At 54.9% G+C, this 17,295-nt stretch overlaps 2 protein-coding genes across 2 annotated transcripts in view; one reads left to right on the top strand and one right to left on the bottom strand.

Moving 5' to 3' along the window:
• PEPD (peptidase D) overlaps positions 1 to 2,521 on the bottom strand; it is a 226,226-nt gene extending 223,705 nt beyond the window's left edge. The window contains exons 1-3 of the mRNA XM_005862666.2: positions 2,414 to 2,521; positions 2,223 to 2,357; positions 1,682 to 1,755 (exon numbers count right to left, since the gene is read on the bottom strand). Of these exons, the coding sequence (XP_005862728.1) occupies positions 1,682 to 1,755; positions 2,223 to 2,357; positions 2,414 to 2,521 (317 nt within the window). The remainder of the gene's footprint in view (positions 1 to 1,681; positions 1,756 to 2,222; positions 2,358 to 2,413) is intronic.
• The window catches only part of CHST8 (carbohydrate (N-acetylgalactosamine 4-0) sulfotransferase 8), an 86,381-nt gene that overhangs the window by 23,595 nt on the left and 45,491 nt on the right, over positions 1 to 17,295 (top strand). The window contains exon 2 of the mRNA XM_014536778.1: positions 3,385 to 3,600. Coding sequence (XP_014392264.1) covers positions 3,471 to 3,600 — 130 coding nt within the window. The 5' untranslated portion in view covers positions 3,385 to 3,470. The remainder of the gene's footprint in view (positions 1 to 3,384; positions 3,601 to 17,295) is intronic.

The following is a 17,295-nucleotide window of genomic DNA, read 5'->3' as shown; positions in this document are numbered from 1 at the left end:
CTGTGACAGATCCTAGCCTCCACAACCTCCAGGAGGAGACAAACAGCCTTTGGACCAGCATCTCCCTGTTGCCTTGAAAATAAGCTGTGACTTTGAAGACCAGGACCCTTAGGGGAACAATAGGGGACCAGTTGTGCATGCTCTCTGGAGTGTCTGGTGGTGTCATGATGACCTCCCATCTACCCCTCCACCTTTAAAGAAATAATCTTACTGATTCTGTGATGTTGGCCCCCTCCTGGGGCATTGAGACCCAGCAGACTTTGAACAGTCACCTGGGAGGGGAGACATGCTAACCTTTTGGTTCCCGTTTGCATGGAGCAGGGAGTTAGCTGGTCAGATGGTCTCCAGGGAGAGCAAACACTGACAGGAGGGTCGGGTGCTTAGAGGCTGGGCAGGGGAAGCCATGCTCGGCTCTAACTCCCTCCCTGGGCATGGAGAAGGTGCCTGTAGTCTCTCAGGAGCCAACAAAGGGAAGGGTCTCTGAAAAGAGAAATCTGAATGGTTGATGCTCTTGCCACAGTGAAGGCGCAGATGCTGAGGCTTCGTCCTCTTCTCCCCCAGATTTGGGGGCTGGGATGTGGTCCTCATCCAGGCTCCCAGGCTCATGGGCTGCCAGAGCCCAGCTGCATATGGTGGGCTGATTTGGGCAAGTTCAGAAACAAATGAGGGCGGGTCATGGCTGCAGGACAGGGGAAGTCAATGTGGCAGATTGCGGAGAAGAGGGGACTGACCAGTTCTTCTGCAGTCACTTCTGCAGCACCAGCTACTGTCCAGACAATGCGATGATGATCACTGGGGCGTCCGAGTCCCCCTTTTTCATCAAACGGAGTGTTTGGGCTGAGGTTGGGTGGCACTTTATCAGTTATTTTCCAAGCACATTTAGCCATAAACTTGCCGTCCTTTTTCCCCCCTTTTCTTTGTCCTTCGCTCTCCTTCCTTACAAAATGTCCTGATGTCAGAGGTCACCCTAGATCAGATTGGCCTCCTGGCCTCGTGTCAGACTCAGGAGGCCCGTGTGGCCGCAGAATGTGTGCCAACACCATGACCAGCATAGTCAGGGCTTTGTGGCCATTTCCTCAAAGCTGGGTTCTTGCTGGGGACCGTCAGTGGTGTGGGTGTACAGGTGCTCGCCAGTGTGCGTGCAGGTGTGTGTGTATATGTGTTAGTGCATGTGTCCTGTCTCCACTGCATCCCCACTCTTTCAACTCTTTTCTGTGATGCCTGGCAATTTCAAGGGGTTAATCCAATTGCTAGAGATAAGAAGCAGAGCGAGAGTGGGAGAAAATAGCTCCACCTCCCCCATCCGTGGCTCACACTTCCCCTGGACCTCAGGGCTGGCCCCAGTGTGCCCTGCAAGCAGTGCCTGGGAGTCCACAGCATTGAGAGTGGCCTTGTTCTTCAACACAGCCTGGGGTCTGCCCTGGTCCCCAGGACAGTCAGACCGAGGGCAGCCACGGAGGGGGAGGCATGGCCCCACATGCAAGGTCTAGTGGGCCCTGCAAGCAGTGCCTGGGAGTCCACAGCATTGAGAGTGGCCTTGTTCTTCAACACAGCCTGGGGTCTGCCCTGGTCCCCAGGACAGTCAGACCGAGGGCAGCCACGGAGGGGGAGGCCATGGCCCCACATGAAGGACTGTAGGGTCTGAGCCTTGGGGACGGGGGCTGTGGCTGCCCATTTTCACCCACTGCAAGCCTGGGGCAGGGTGTCCCTGGGGATGGCAGGAAGCAGCAGTCTTCCCCTGAGGTTGGGGCCAGCCTGAAACCCCAGAGCCAGAGCCAGAAACAGAGCAGAGCTTTACGCTTCCTCCCAAACATAAAGAGCTGGGAGGTCGTGGGAACCACCTGCTCAGCACAGCCCAGAGAACCCAAGATCCAGCGCGTTCCTCATGCGTAGAGGCCTGGGGCAGGTTAATTAAAGTTAACTGAGTGAAAAAATAATTACAGAGACTGCAGTGTGGAGAAACCCAAACCTGTAATTTAACACTCCTCAGCCCCAGAGCTTTCTCAGAACAGTGCAGGCCTTTCTGGTCTGGGCAGGGGAAGGGAGGGCTTCTTTCTTATCACTGCCTGCCTCATGCCCACAGGCTGGATGCAGAGGGGACAATAGCTGGGACTTCCTGCTGGAGTGCCTGGGTGTCCAGTCAGGAATGAGTTTCCTGCTCCGAGCAGGGGAAGGTCCTTGTGCTGAGCCATGTCTGGTCTGGGGCCCAACCAGCCACTCACCTGTGGTCTCAGAGGCCACGGGGAGCTGTCCACCTGGCTCAGCCCCCCTCGGGCACTGCCTTGTTCCAGGATGGGGGAAGCCAGGGCTCCTTGGGTGGTCAGAGAGTGGTGTCCCTGGGCCCAGGCTGGTAAGAACTGGAGAAAGTTGGGGGACAAAGTGACTCTCTTTCAAAGGGGAGGTGCTGGGATACCTGCCCGTCTGGCACAGCCTCCTGTGCGGACTCCTCTTCAGCACCCACACTGCCCCACTGCGGGAACTGGCACCCTTCCTTTAGGCAGATGGCCTTGGGTTGCCCCATCGTTGACCCATATCCTGGCCCAACTGGAGTCACTGGTTGGTATTGGAATTTCTTCCCCTTCAGGAGGAACCAAGGTCAGGGGCAAGTTACATGCAGACTCTGGGTCTGCAGTGGCCCAGCCTCTGAGCCAGGGGTCAGTCAGACTCGGGTCTGGCTGCCCTGCCCCAGGCCTGAGGGCCTCAAGATTGGAGACAACCATGATCTGGCCAGAGCTTCAGCTCCACTAGTGTGACTGTCCACAGTCCCACCAGCCCACCCAGCAAGTCTGTCAGGAGGGCAACTCTGGCTGGTGGTGAATGGCCAGGTGGGGGCGTCAGTCTTTCCCTGACATCCTCTGGGCCTGGGAGGCCCCTTCTCAAAGCCTCTTGCCCTGTGGACACCTATCCCGAATATCTCATAGAGAGGGGCCAGGGCAGAGGAGACTGAGGCCTTCACTGTCCGCCGGGTCAGTTGCAAGGGACAAGGACCTGGATTCCTATCTGTACCTAGAACTCACCATGGCATGCAAGTGTGCTTGTTTAGAGGCTCAGAGAGTCTGGACAGTGTAGGTGGGTGGCCACTGTGCCTGGCTCTGGGTCTTGGGGCCTTACTCTGGGCTGTTCCAGGCAGAGGCCAGAGTGTGTCTCTCTCCATGGTTTTTCTGGGGGTGCCAATACAGGAGGCCCTGGAGGGGAGCTGCTGTCCCAGCTTCAGGTGGTCACTGGACCTCCTTGGGCTTGCAAGGTGGAAGGGACACACCTGAGTTCCGAAGGGCTGAAGGCTTCAGGGATTACACTCGGTCACGTGCAGTGACTGGGGCCTCAGCTGCCCAGGAGGCCCTGTGCCGTGGTGATGGACCATCTTTCTCCCCTTTTGCCCTGTAGACTGTGGCCTGATGGACACCTGGTGTAGACAATGAGGGAAGAACTCGCCTCTCACACCCAAGAGGTGACCCCAGAGCAAGGCCCAGATGACCCCACGTGCCGGGACGATGCGGCTGGCCTGCATGTTTTCATCCATCCTGCTGTTCGGAGCCGCGGGCCTCCTCCTCTTCATCAGCCTGCAGGACTCCACGGAGCTCACCTCCCAGCAGGTGCCAGGTGAGCCCTCACATTGGCCCCGCCGCCCGCTTGCCCTCCAAGGCTGCCCTGGTGCCAGATCTGTGCTTAGACCCCCTAGCCTCCTCCTGGCGGGCATCAGCCTCAACATGGGAACACTTTGTCTGATGTTAGACTACTAGCCTTAGGGGTCTGGCTTCTGACCTCTGACCTTTGGCCTCTGCACTCCTTTTGGGAATGATGGCCAGGCTGACCATCTCTCAGCTGGTTGTTGCCTTTGGTGAAACTCAGATTTAAGGAGGATTCTGCCACCTCTTAGGACCTCTTCCAGGATCTGGGACATCAGAGGGTGCATGATTTCTCCTTGAACTCATGCGCCCAAATGGAACTCTCTCTGCCCAACCCTGGGACCCCTTGAATCTAGCCCCTCTGGCCTGGGCAGAGGGATAGGGTACCTCCTGGCTTTCTGAGGCTGAGACTGCTCCTGCTGGTGTCCCACCTGCTGCCTCCTACCCCACCTGTCCCTGGTGACCCACTGAAGGGGCAAACCCTCACTGACTAGCAGGGGTCCGCTGGGGACAGTGAGGAAAGAGCAGATCACATGGTTCTGGAGCCTTGGGCAGATGGGATGTGGAGAGAGGAGCTCGGGCAAGGTTCCTGCCTGTGGGACACAGCCCCTGCCCCAGAGAACACGGCAGGGTCGGAGGGCAGCAGGCACAGGGCCAAGGCCAGGGTCGCTCTGCTTTGGAATGAGAGGAAAGCACCGCTGCCAGGCCCGGAGCCTGGCGTCTCTCAGCAGTGGTCCTGGGCCTTATTAGGGGAGGGCCATGAAGACACCCATGGGCGGTGTGCTCTGGGACAGGGGCAACACGGAGGAGGAGTGGAGGCTGGGGGCTCAGGCAGAAGGTCCCTGCGCCATCCCCGCCAGCAGCACACAGCACGGGAGGGCGGAGCACGGCCTGGGGGCACCTGGCCCTTAGGCGGGCAGCCTCCTCCCCAGCCACCCTCAGCCCGGGCTGGCTCACACTCTCAGGGCAGTGTGGGCCTGTAGGCAGTAGGTGGGAAGGCAAGAGGAGCACGAGCAGGCCAGAGTTAGGGCCCTGGGCTTGGCAGCTGCTACCAGAGGCCCTGGCAGGGAGTGCCTATGAGTTGATTCTCTCATCACAGAGAGTGAGTGAGAGGCAGCCAAGACTGTGTGTCCCAGGAGATGGCAGCCAGTCACTGTGCTGACTCACGCCTGGCTGGACCCTCACAGATGGTGGCTGTCACAAGTGGGTCTGGCTGCTCCCCAGCAAGGACATGTGACCAAGCTGGCTCCTCTATGGGGACTTTGCAGCCTCGTGGGTAGCGACTCTGTCAGCCAAATCGGGCCCCACGCCATCAGGACGGACAGAGTTGGCCCCACGGTGTGTATTATCTGGGAGGAAGTGAGCTCCTGCTGAGAGGCCCCCAAACACAGCCTGGGGTGAAGCACCGCACATCCTTGATGCGTGTGTGTGTGTGTGTGTGTGTGTGCGTGTGTGTGTGTGTGTGTGGTGTGGGGGCGCACATACAGGCAGAGGGTCCTCATGGCCGATGTCCAGCTGGGACAGTGCCATGCACCCATCTGTGGTACACGCTAGGGGCAGGTGCTACATTCCTGGGGGGAGTTGGGTGTGGTGGCTGGGATTTCTAGGGTGAAGTGGTGAGTGGGGTGTGGGGAAGGCTCAGGCTGGCTGGGTGTGAAAGATGGAAGGAAGCTGTAGCCATGGACCTCGTGGGCCTGGCAGATGCAGGCGAAGAGCACTCTTGGGTCCTGAGCCGTGTTCTTCTGGCTGTAAATGGAACTGAACCCCCCTTGCCACATGCCAGGTGACGGACAGCCTTGACACTCTACGTAAAGCACATCAAACACAGTCGTAGAACTTTAAATAATGCTTACATTACTTTCCCTGAGCAAAGTGTTCCTGACACAGGCTGTTTGTGCTGATTTGTTACTATTCATTTATTCTTTCCCTGTACTTCTCACAGCAGCCTAATTGTGATTCGGTACCAAGAAAGCAATATCAAAGTAATTTTCCACAACATTAGTTACAATTTTCTTCTGATCTTTCAAGTGAAACAATCCCATCCTGTTGGCTTCTCTGAGCATATAAACCTTGATTACACTTATCTGTTGGAAACCAGTGCTTACAAAGTGTATGTATCCAGTTGCATGGGTAGGTGGCCCCCAGGGCCCTGGACAAGCCTTCTCTGGGTGCATTTCTGCCGGTGGGAGCTGCAGACCCAGGAGGCTGCCCTGCCGCCCGGATCGGGCGAGGCTGAGGGGGTCCACAGAGGAAATTCCACACGGCTGCGCTGTCTCTCACAGTGGCAGAGAGTTCCGTGGGAACCAGTCACTGGGATCTGCTCTGGGCGGCACTGACCATTGGGAAGGGGAGGCTGGACAGGTGGTGATTTGGAAACAAGCTAAGAGGGCAGGTGGGAGCTCTTAGTTACTTGTGTCCTCAGGGTTGGGGTGCCATTGAGGTTTCTTCCATGCAGTTACCAGGTGAACAGCTGCTGAATTTCTCAGGACCAGTCAGCGAACATCACCTGGCTAGTGCATTAGAAGTAATCTTATGGAATTGCCAACTGTTGTAAATCAAGCCATATTTTCAAAAATGTTTGCTATATTTATTTATTTTTGTTGTTAATCCTCACCTGAGGATATTTTCCATCGATTTTTAGAGAGAGTGGAAGAGAGAAGGAAAGACAGAGCGACATATAGATGTGAGAGAAACACATCGATTGGTTGCCTCCTGCACGAGCCCAACCAGGGCCTGGGCCGGGGAGGAGCCTGCACCCGAGGTACATGCCCTTGACCAGAATCGAACCCAGGACCCTTTGGTCCACAGGCTGATGGTTTATCCAGTGAGCCAAACCGGCTAGGGCAATGTTTGCTATATTTAAACCAAATCTTTTGAAATGTGAATCACTTCCAGTTAACCTACCTTTAGTCTAAGATTAGATTTTCTTGTGGATCAGAGAATTCACCTATCCAACGTTTTATTCTCCAATATTGCCAGGCCCTGGATCACTTCTTGACCCAGGAGACTAGACTTGCCCCTTTCCTAAATGGAAGACTCGGAGAGCATGCCAGAACCAGGAATGACTCACCCGACATGCTGGCCCTGGGGAGGCAGAAGACAGGCATACTGAATGTTTATGAGCTGCTTTTCTTTATGGACTTTTCATATGGAGAGTTTGGAACACACAGAGATAAGTAGATTAGGACAGTACAATGGACCCCATGCACTCAGCACCCCCACCCTGGCCAAGCTGGCCCATCCACATCCCCACCCACCTCCCTCCTTCTATATGATTTTAAAGCATGTGCCATGTGGAATATGAATGCAGCCATAAATATTTCAATATTTTTTTCAGTTTAAAAGATAAGAACTCTTGGTTAGCATTCAACATTTTTAATATCATCAAATATTCAGCCAGTGTTCAAATATCTTGTTGTCTCACAAATATTATAAATACCTTTACTTCCCATTTGTTGTATTCAGTACCCAGGTCAGGCCCACACATCGCAGTTGATGGGTAAGTCATTAAATCTCTTCCGTCGGTAAGATTCCCTCTCCATCTTTATTTCGCTCTTGCTATTTGTTGGAGGAAACTGGGTCACAAGTCCTGTAGAGTTTCCACAGTTGGGATTTTTGCTGATTGTGTCCACTTGGTATAGTTCAATATTGTCTTCTGTTCTTTGGAGTCCCTATCAGTTAAGTAAATTAGCAGTTCGATCAAATGTAGGATTCGTTTTTCCTTCTTTCTTCGGCCAGAATGCACCTGTGGCACCAGGTTGTTCCTTCAGGAGGCGCACCTCTGCCCGGCTCGCTTTTGTGAAGTCGGTAGCCTAGACCCAGCCGTTCACTGGGGCTGCACAGTGCACTCTGCCGTTTTATCATCCCTCCGTCCTTTTCAGAGGGATGGACTTTGTTCTAATGGGGTGAAGCGAGTCGTTAGTGACCCGTGAAACCAAAGTGACCGGTGGATTGATTGGGTTATTCATTGATACATTAAAGAAATTGACTTTATGATACAAACCGCGTTGCCAGCACACTATACATAGTTTTTCTTAATGTTTGGTTTTTGCAGAATGAGTTTTTGGAAAGCGGGGCCACCCCATGTTTCCGTGATGTAACTGCTTCCCCAAAGCTGTGGAGTTGTGGGTGGTGGTGCTGGGACTGGGGCTGGTGCTGGGGAGTCAGGGCGGGAAGGCAGCCACGGTCACAGCAGAGGTTCCCCGCAGAGGTTTCTGCTCCGGGGCTGCGAGTGCAGACAAAGGGACTGGACAGCTCAGGTGGTGTCTTGGTCTACAGCCTGCCCCAGGGCACTCCTTCCAGGGCACGGGGCATTCAAGGATCATAAGAATAACAAACAACACTTGCCAGGTCTGTGCTAACACTTTACATGTTTCATGCATATAATTCTTATAAACAGTGATTATTCCTATTGGCAGATGAGGTGCCCAGCTCTCCCTACGGTGGACACACCAACAGCAACACCACTGATGTGGGCACACTCTGGGCATTCACTCGTGATGGGCACTGTCACGGGTCTTCCCATGTGTTGGGAATTCATTTAATCCTTTCAAAACCCCACGAACTAAGTCCTGTTACACCATTCGACAGAGGAGCTTGCTGAGGTGAGAGAGGTTAAAAGCTGTGCCTTTGGGCTTCGGAGCCAGCTTTAGAGCTGGCTGTTGCCCACTGCACCTACTGCCTCCCCAACAGCTGTGATGTTGGTATTGCCTGGTCTGGGCCCAGAGCAGGGCCTGGGCAGAGGGAAGAGTGTGGATCAGGGTTTGGAGGCATGAGAGGCTGTGGCATGGCAGGGACTCCCAGTGGGTTCGGGGCTGGATTGCGACCTGCAGATCTAGACTTGTGGCTGAAGACACAGCCAGGCTGCGGCCCAGGGAGCCCTGGGAGCATTGCAGAAGAGCGAGCCTTTGCCACGGGCCATGGGGTGCTCTGGGATTCTGAGGGGGGAGCGGCCATTAAAAGGCCCATCCTAGTGGCTGCATGTTGTGGCGCTGTACACAGGAGCCGGAGAAGGGACAACAACTACAGGAGACCAGCTGGGAGGGGTTGAGTGAGGCCAGAGGGATGGCAAGGCCCAGGGCCGGCGCGGGCAGGGTGGGGTGGATTCAGGGCATCAGGGGGTCAGGTTCGGATAGGGCCACATGTGTGGGAGGGTGTGGAGGTGAGGAGGGCAGCCATCTCGGTTCAGGGGGCTTCGGTTCGGGGTTTCTGGCTCTGGAAGCTGGGGCACAGGGGTGCCACACACTGAGGCAGACACACAAGACGGGGAGTGGTCTGGGGGAGGGGCTGGAGACCACACATTCTGTTTTAAGCAGATGGCACCTGACATGCTTGGCAGGGTGTGTGGAGTTGCCCTATAACGCCTCCACCCAGGGCTCCAGCCCCACAGACCTCAGAACCAGACAGAGAAGCGGGAAGCCCCCACCTGCCTCCCTCCACCTGCATCTTCACTCTCAGGTCATACACCCGCTCCTGCCCTCTCACACCTGAGGCAGAGTCCTGGCTGGCGGGGTTAGGAGGGCTTCCTAGAGGAGGGGAGGGGTGAGTTTCTTGTTTGCCTTCTCTACCTCACAAGAGGTTGACAGGTGCTGACCACCAGCAGAAGCAGTGAGGTGGCTTGGATGAGACTGGGGTCTGGGTTTCTCGCCAGAGCACACACTGTCGGGTGTCTTGCACAGTAGCTCACCTCACAAGAGGTTGACAGGTGCTGACCACCAGCAGAAGTGAGGTGGCTTGGATGAGACTGGGGTCTGGGTGTCTCGCCAGAGAACACACTGCCGGGTGTCTTGCACAGTACCTCACAGCTAGAAATCGACAGAGCCAGAATTCCAATGCCATGGGCCTGGCCAGCTCCTGGGTCCTGCTCTGATCCCCTGGAGGCAGGGCTGTGCTGGCTGGAGGAAGCGTGGCCCTCGCTCTCGGTCCCACGGTGACCAGGGACACAGCCCTGTGTGAGCCATGATGAGGCTGCACTGCAATGTCAGAGGGTTTGTCTTGTTCCTACAGCGACCATCTCTGTCCACGTGTGTCCCCAGGAAACTCTGAGCACACACCACCAGGCCAAAAGCCCCGGGTGGGCTGGGGCCACGGGCGGAACTGCTGCGAGGCTCTGGCAGCTCTAACACCACCCGTGTGAGGCGGGTGCAGAAGAGGGAAGCGTGGTGGCCGTCCCTCCTTGGCTGTCGGTGGAGGGGTGGCCTGCTGGGCCGGGGTGTCCAAACCCACGCTCCTCCGGCCCAGGGGAGCCAGCCCCTCCCATTTCCGTGGAGCCATCTGCTTTCCCCAGCCAGCTGGGTTTTATTGGAATCCTCTCCGGACAGGTGGGTTTTATTGGAATCCTCTCGCGTCTGTTTCCTAAAATCATTTTCTAACGGCATTGTGGAACATCATACATATTTCCTACAAACCTGGCGAGGCTGACACATCCTTGTTGTGACTGTGAATATCAGAAGTGACATGTAATTGCAGTGATCCATCCTGTTAAGGAGCTGGCAATCTATCATTGCAAAATCAGCAGGGCTGGGACTCTCGGAACCCGGTGTCTCTAAGCAGAGCACCTGCAGCGTGCCCAAGCTCTCACCCGGTGCTGCTGGCTCACGAGGCCGCCTGCCCTCCCTCCTCTCCCTGTCTGCGGCCAAGCAGAAGTGTACTCTGGGCAAAACCACCCACTGACGTGCATTCTCTGGAGTACCCTCCCCTCCTCACGGCATGCACCAGGCTCTCAAAGCCAGGGCTGTGGGGCGGGATGCTTGTAACAGTGCCCCTTCCGAGCGTGGCCTTGGCCTTCCTCCCCGCTCTTCCTTGCAAACTCCAGAATAGCCCTGTGGGGTTCTTCTGGTGCCATGGAGTGGCCAGTGAGCGGAGCCCTGGCCAATGTGAGGGCTGGAGATGGAGAGGGGACTGGGGTTGGCCAGAGCCCAGGAGCACAGATGGCTGGGCTCACCTCGATGGTGTGGGTGCATGGAGGCAGGGCCTGCACATTTGCACCCCCTACAAATGGAACTGAACCCTCCTTGTTCAGAGTGAGTGGGGGCACACTCACACTGTGTTCTGTGCTGATTCCAGGGCAGTGCTGACTTAAACTGCACTGTGAAGGGTGCCCCTGGAGGCCCCCGCATGGCAGTCAGCCAGTGAGTGCCCAAAAGGAAGGTGGTGTCAGATACACAACCCTCAGGTGTGGGCACTCGGAGTCCAGGGGTTTGGGGGAGGCCAGGGATACTGGCTTTGGCCCTTCTCTGATTGTGTTTTTCGGGGCAAGGCTTCATGAAGGATCCTCTCTACTGCCCCGACCTCAGGGCGCCCACCGTGGCCCCATCTCTGCAGTGGAGTTGACCTGCCACAACCCTCTCTCACCTGAGACTGGGCTGTTCTGAGTGGCAGCACGCCCCGCCCCCGCTCCCAGCATCTGCTTCCCTGGTGGGGTCTCAGTTTCCCCGTCCCTCCGCCATCCTGTAGGTGGGGGGACATTTCCCTTCTCCCTGCGGAAGACGCCCGGGGGTCTCCAGCCAGAGCCTCTCTTCCTTTGGTGCATTAAATATGCTAAATGAGAAATAATGAGCATGTAGGAACTAATAACAGGAATCACCTAATTAAATTAGGAAACAGACATCATATTGCTATAATCTGGAAATTCATATTAATAGAAAATGGTCCCAGAATTGTTCTGCTAAAGGTTCCTAGGGGTGGGGGAATTAAAAAGGAAAGCAGAACAGAATATTGGGACAATTATATCCAATAAGAGCAGGACTTACGTTTTAAAGGAACTAAAGTAAAATGCGAAAAATAGGAGACAGGACCGTTGTGAGGGTCTAATGAAGGAATGGACAAAAAATGGCTTTGAAAGCCACAGAGCTCCACACGCGTGTGTGATGATAATTTTTAAAATGAAACAATGTAATTCGCTTCAGTGTGCACGAAACGTAGTGCCACTGTGCCGGTGCCGGTGCCTGCATTTCATCTCCCTTCACCCCGCGAGGCAGGCATCACCGCCCTCACTGACACTCAGAGAGGTTATAGGACCGTTGTGTGGGTCTAATGAAGGAATGGACAAAAATGGCTTTGAAAGCCACAGAGCTCCACACGCGTGTGTGATGATAATTTTTAAAATGAAACAATCTAATTCGCTTCAGTGTGCATGACACGTAGTGGCACTGTGCCGGTGCCTGCATTTCATCTCCCTTCACCCCGTGAGGCAGGCATCACCGCCCTCAGCGACACTCAGAGAGGTTACGTCAGATGCCAAAGTCCTGCAGCCAGAGTGGCCCAAGGCCGGATTCCAGCCCAGGTTTGCTGGGCACACTTGCCTGTTGCTACTAGTTAATGTCATGGTCTGCATTTCTCATATTTTCTGTTTTTCTACCATTTCCTCAAGGGGCTTTCTTGCCGACACGCAGCAGATTTCAGCAGCAGCCCCTCTCCCTGACCCAGCCGCAAGGCTCCTCTGGTGTCTGGTTAATCAGGCCACACAAAGATCCCTTCTGAAATTACAGTCCAGCTGGAAAACTGGGTCTGCCATTGTGTCCGGGCTTGGTTGCGGCGAGCAGGGCTGGCGGTTCGATGCCGGAAGACCCGGCTCAGGCAGTGTCTGCACAGCAGTGACTGCTCCCCCAGGTCCCGCTCGGGGTGAATCGGGCTCTGTTCACCTGCGACAAGTCATGACTCAGCGGGCCCAGAGCGGCGCTCAGGTGTGGGCTGACCCCTTTCCCGCTCTGCCAGGCCCAGAGTGAATCGGAGGAACCCAGTGAGGGGGAGGGGGTGAAGATCTGTGCGTGAGATGCCCCAGAATTACTTCTGGTCTGGGGCGCCGGGGCTGCAGCTAGTCTGGCGTTGAACCCAGTGTTGGGGTGGTGCTGGGAGGCAACCCAGACGGGCCTGAACTTTCTCTCCCTCCGCCCGTGCCCACACCTTCCCCACCTCTCTCTCCACTCACTGCCTAGGTATCTTCAGTGGGAGTCACCTGACATCAGAGCTAAGCCCCCACTCAGCCCAGGGGACCTGCCAGGAAGAGCAGGGCGAGACTGCAGCCCCAAAGTGGCAAGGGTTCAGGGGTGGGGGGTGGGGAGCCTTCTGCCTGGCTGGCCTCTCTGTGCAGCCCTGCTTGGCCTGTAGTCTCAGGGCTGGGGCGGGGGGGGGCGCGGGCTCAGGACAGTGAATCAGAAGAACGTGCTCCCTGTGGCGTGGGGAAGGGTCTGTGGAGCCCAACACATACTTCCGGGCCCCGCCAACCTTCCTGACATCGTACACGCTAACATGGGCAGCCGAGAAATGGATCTGTGCCAGGTCAGGGTCCAAGGACAGGGCTGTTGCTATGGTTGCTATCCTTCTCCATGGCCACTGGATGGTTCGTGACTTCTTAAACCCTGGAAAGATCACGGCGGTAGTTATGACATTGGAGGCACGGAGGGCTGGTTCCGGAGGCTGATGCACATCCTCAGGGACGCCCTGGGTGTGGCTGAGCCCACAGGCCTCAACTGCCAGCCCCTCCTGTTCACGGTGACACCTTTCATGTGGCTTTAGGGTCAGCATTGGTGTTCTCCTTCCCAGCATATTTGCAGGATTTGGGAGTTGGCAGATCCCACCTCAGCCAGAAGCTCACAGTTACATATCTGCTGATATTTTCATTATAAACCTTATTTCCCCAGATTGTGGTTCTGCAGAATTAATTTGAATCGTGGTGGAATTCAGTGGACAATTCTTTCATTCTAATTTTTTTTTTATATGGGAAAAACAGCTGAACTTAAATGGGTCCCGTTGCCCCCAGCAGCCACTGCTTGGGGACCACAGGTAGCTGGCTTCTGAGAGAGGGTAAGGAGCACCTGGGGGTCTTCCCATTGTTGCTGTCTGGGGCCCAGGCAGGAAGCTGGGGCTGCCTCTCACTGAGCCCTAGGGCCTGGCCAGGCCATTTTCTAGCCCCAGAAGTCCTGAAGGCCGCCTATCGAATAGATTGGTCCCCATCCAGGCTCCCCCTTCTCCCCAGCTTGGTTGTCCCCAAAGCAGGTCAAGGGTCTAGTTCAGCCGTGGGCAAACTACGGCCCACGGGCCGGATCCGGCCCGTTTGAAATGAATAAAACTAAAAAAAAAAAAAAGACCGTACCCTTTTATGTAATGATGTTTACTTTGAATTTATATTAGTTCACACAAACACTCCATCCATGCTTTTGTTCCGGCCCTCCGGTCCAGTTTAAGAACCCATTGTGGCCCTCGAGTCAAAAAGTTTGCCCACCCCTGGTCTAGTCCCTGGCCGGTTCTCAGCCCAGGTGTTTCCCAACCTGGGTTGGACTGAACCCCTCGCCACATTTTGGTTGTGTGTCCAAAGGTGCTTGTCCTGGGAAAGGCGGCCTGAAAGGAGTCTGGGACTCCTACCCACCCCCCACCAAAAGCTACCATTTGTGAGTGCATTCGACCTTTGCCCTCAGAGTCTGGGCCAGCCCTGAAGGGAGGGTGATAGGAAAAGGAAGGAGGAGGAGGAGGGATGTCAGTGAAACCGTGTGCGGTCTCCAGTCCATCAGAAAATGCACGCTGCGCTGAGGTGGAGGGAGTGGACAGGCAGCCCCTGGCGGCTGCGCGGCTCCAACCAAGAGATCTGTGTGGGATGCAGGCCCAAGGTGGCCAGAGCTTCCTTTACATTTTTTTTTCAAAGAAACTAGGAATCTGTAACATATATTTATATGGATTCTCCTGGTTTTTAAGTGGCAGCTCAAAATTTAGAAGGTGTTTTCAGAGTCTGACAATAAACCATCTTGGCACCTGCTTTGGTTGGATGGGCTGGAAGGGTCTGTCCAAGAGCCCAGCCTCCCTCGGGCTGAGACCTGCCCCCTCCCACACTCCCAGGGCATCTCTCCTGTCACCCCAGGGCAGAGAGGCGGTGGGTCCCCCTGGTGGGGAGGGGACTCATTAACTTTCCAGCGACCTCAGGACTGGAATCATGCCAGACCCCAAGGGAGTCACAGGGAGAGCTTCTCCAGGTGCCTGCTGGCCAGCATGGCCTCAGTCTGGTTCAGAGGGTCAGGGGCCCTGCCAGATACCTGTTCTCCACTCAGGCGTGAGACCTGGGGGGCCTAGAAGGTGACTGGTCAGCAGGGGTATGGGGAGGGGCAAGGGCCAAGTGGGGGCCTGGGCAGGGCATGCAATGAAAACCTCCCTGCATTTACACGCAGTTATGCATATGCAAATATTTGCACCTGGAGTAAGCTTTTGTTGCTGTGAATAAAGAACAAATCATTTCTGGACAAACCTTCCTGCAAAGGTGGGCCCTTCACCTAGGAGCTGGGGAGTGGGCTGTGGGTGCCCTGGGAGTGCACTTGGGTTTAAGTGGAAAGTGATTTCTTGTTTCCCACAGTGATGGGGAAAGGCCGGGACAGCTGCACTGGCCTTTCTGCCCCACTAGGACACTGCCTGGGGCGGGAGAGGGGCACTTTGCAGACAATTACTTCGCTGCTGCCTCCACATCAGGCAGGGGCTATGCCACTGAGGCTCTGAGTGGGACCAGAGAGTCCCGTAGGCATCCAGGAGGCGGCACCTGGGGTGTCGTCTGAGCAATGATGAGATAGTGAGTACTGAGTGCCTACTGTGTACCAGGCACTGCACTTTACCTGCCTTACAAATATCCTCCCACAGAAGCATCACAGCACCCTGTCTCCATTTTACAGATGGGGAAACTGAGGCTCAGAAAGGCAAAGACACTTGCCAAAGATTACACAGCCAGTAAGTGTCAGTGCCTAAACCAGACCCCGGATCTTCAGATCCCAGACACACAGGGCCTTATTAGTGACTGACAGCCACTCAGCGCTCTAAACGCCTCACTGTGAGACACATGGTGTTGGAGGGCAAGCCTGGGGCCTGCACGGCACTGCCACGCTGGTGTAGGGTGTGCTTCATCCCTGTGCAGACATGTTCTGATCTGTGCACATGTGTGTGCTGGTGAAGCGATGGGACCTCTATGAATGGGCGTGCGTTTCTGGCTCTCATTCACAATCGTGTGAACGAGTGTGTGTGTGCACAACCACAAGATGTGTTCGTGCTTCGGGCTCACAGCTTGTGTGGGAAACATTTCCCACCAAAGTTCAGTTTGGTTGCTCTGGGCGCGCATTGACCTTTTAACCTGCCATGAGCAGGCATGGGACACAGTCAGGACCCAGGCTGGGGCAGGTGCCTTCAGCACCACAGGGGCAGCTGTCAGCCACAGAAGTGGGTGAAGAATTGCCATTTCAGCACAAAGTTGGCAAAACCAGTTATTGTAACCCCCGCTGAGACCTGGGCAGACCAAATGATGAAATTACATTCATAATATTTCAGGCCAAGTGATCACTGCTCGAATTAGTTCCTTCTCAGAACCCAGCCAGAAGTAGCAGCAGTAATTAAAGGATTTTCTGAGCTTAAACCAAGTCTGCTCGCCAAGCAGGTACAATATACAAGGGCTTGTCCCTTCCTGGGGAGGGAGGGCAGGCAGTGAGAGCAGGAAGACGCAGCCAGGAGGAGTGGGTTCTCACTGCTGGGGCACTTTCCCACTTGCACTCATTTCAGAGATGTCTCTGAGCCTCAACCTGGTTGGGGGCTGGGATTCTGCAGGGAATGGGACCACGAGGCCCCTGTTCTCCTGGAAATCATGACCAGGGTGACAGGGATTCCTGGTGTCCCTCGCTCCTGCCCAAGCAGGCTTCCAGCACTGTTAACAGGAGCGCTTGATGTCTGCAGCTGCTTCCTCCTCCATTCTGCAGCTGTAACTTAGGGTCTGAGGCTGCGACTGGGCTGGGACTTCCCCCCCGAGCAGAGGAGGAGGAAGGGGGGGCATTAGTGTGGCTTGACCCCTGCCTGACCATTCCTGTGTCCTAGAGAGAGTGAGGGAGCCAGGCCCACAGCAGGAGTCACACCCAAGCCGGGCCATCCCTCCACCAAGCCTGTTTTTCATTTCTTCTATTTGCCTCACTGAGGGGAACACACAGCACTCCTCGGGGAGCAGAAAATGCCAGAATCTCATGAAAGCAAATACCAACAATGTGGCCAGCCTCGGCAGTGTGGGCTGACTGAGCCCATGTGCCCGCCTGCCCTGGGTAAAATGGGACCTAAAACGTTTTTAAAACTCAGGAAGGAGAAATCCCAGGAGCCAAAAAGGGAGAGGGATTAGAGGAAATTGGTGAACTCCAGGGAATGCCGGCCATGGGGTCTGGGGCTAGGGCCTTTTTTAAAAAGCTTTATTCAGGTAAAATTTACATGCTATAACATTCTTCTACAGGGTGTCCCCAAAAATGTATACATGCTTTAACAGCTGATAGCTCAATGAATGTTTCCTTCTTTTCAGATTTAACCCACTGGAATTAATAATTATTCAAAGTGTGTATAAATTTTGGGGAGGCACCCTGTATTTTAAGTGTACACTTCAATGATTTTTTAATAAGCTTACAGAGCTGTACAACCCCCACCACAATCCAATTTTAGGATATTTCCATTGCCCCCCAAATCTCTCATTCCCATTGCAGCCACTCCAAGGCAACCACTCACCTTATTTCTGTCTTTATAGATTTGTTTTTTGAACATTTCATATAAGTGTGATCATACAGTATGTAGCCTTTTACACCTGGCTTCTTTCACTTAGCATAATGTTTTGAAATTTGTCATGTTGTAGCCGGTACTAGCGGTTCACTCCTCTTTATTGCTGAATAGTATTCCAATA

This window comes from Myotis brandtii, unplaced genomic scaffold (genome assembly GCF_000412655.1).
Source record: "Myotis brandtii unplaced genomic scaffold, ASM41265v1 scaffold165, whole genome shotgun sequence".
In the NCBI taxonomy this organism is placed as follows: domain Eukaryota; kingdom Metazoa; phylum Chordata; class Mammalia; order Chiroptera; family Vespertilionidae; genus Myotis; species Myotis brandtii.
This window is presented reverse-complemented; position numbering and strand designations above follow the sequence as displayed.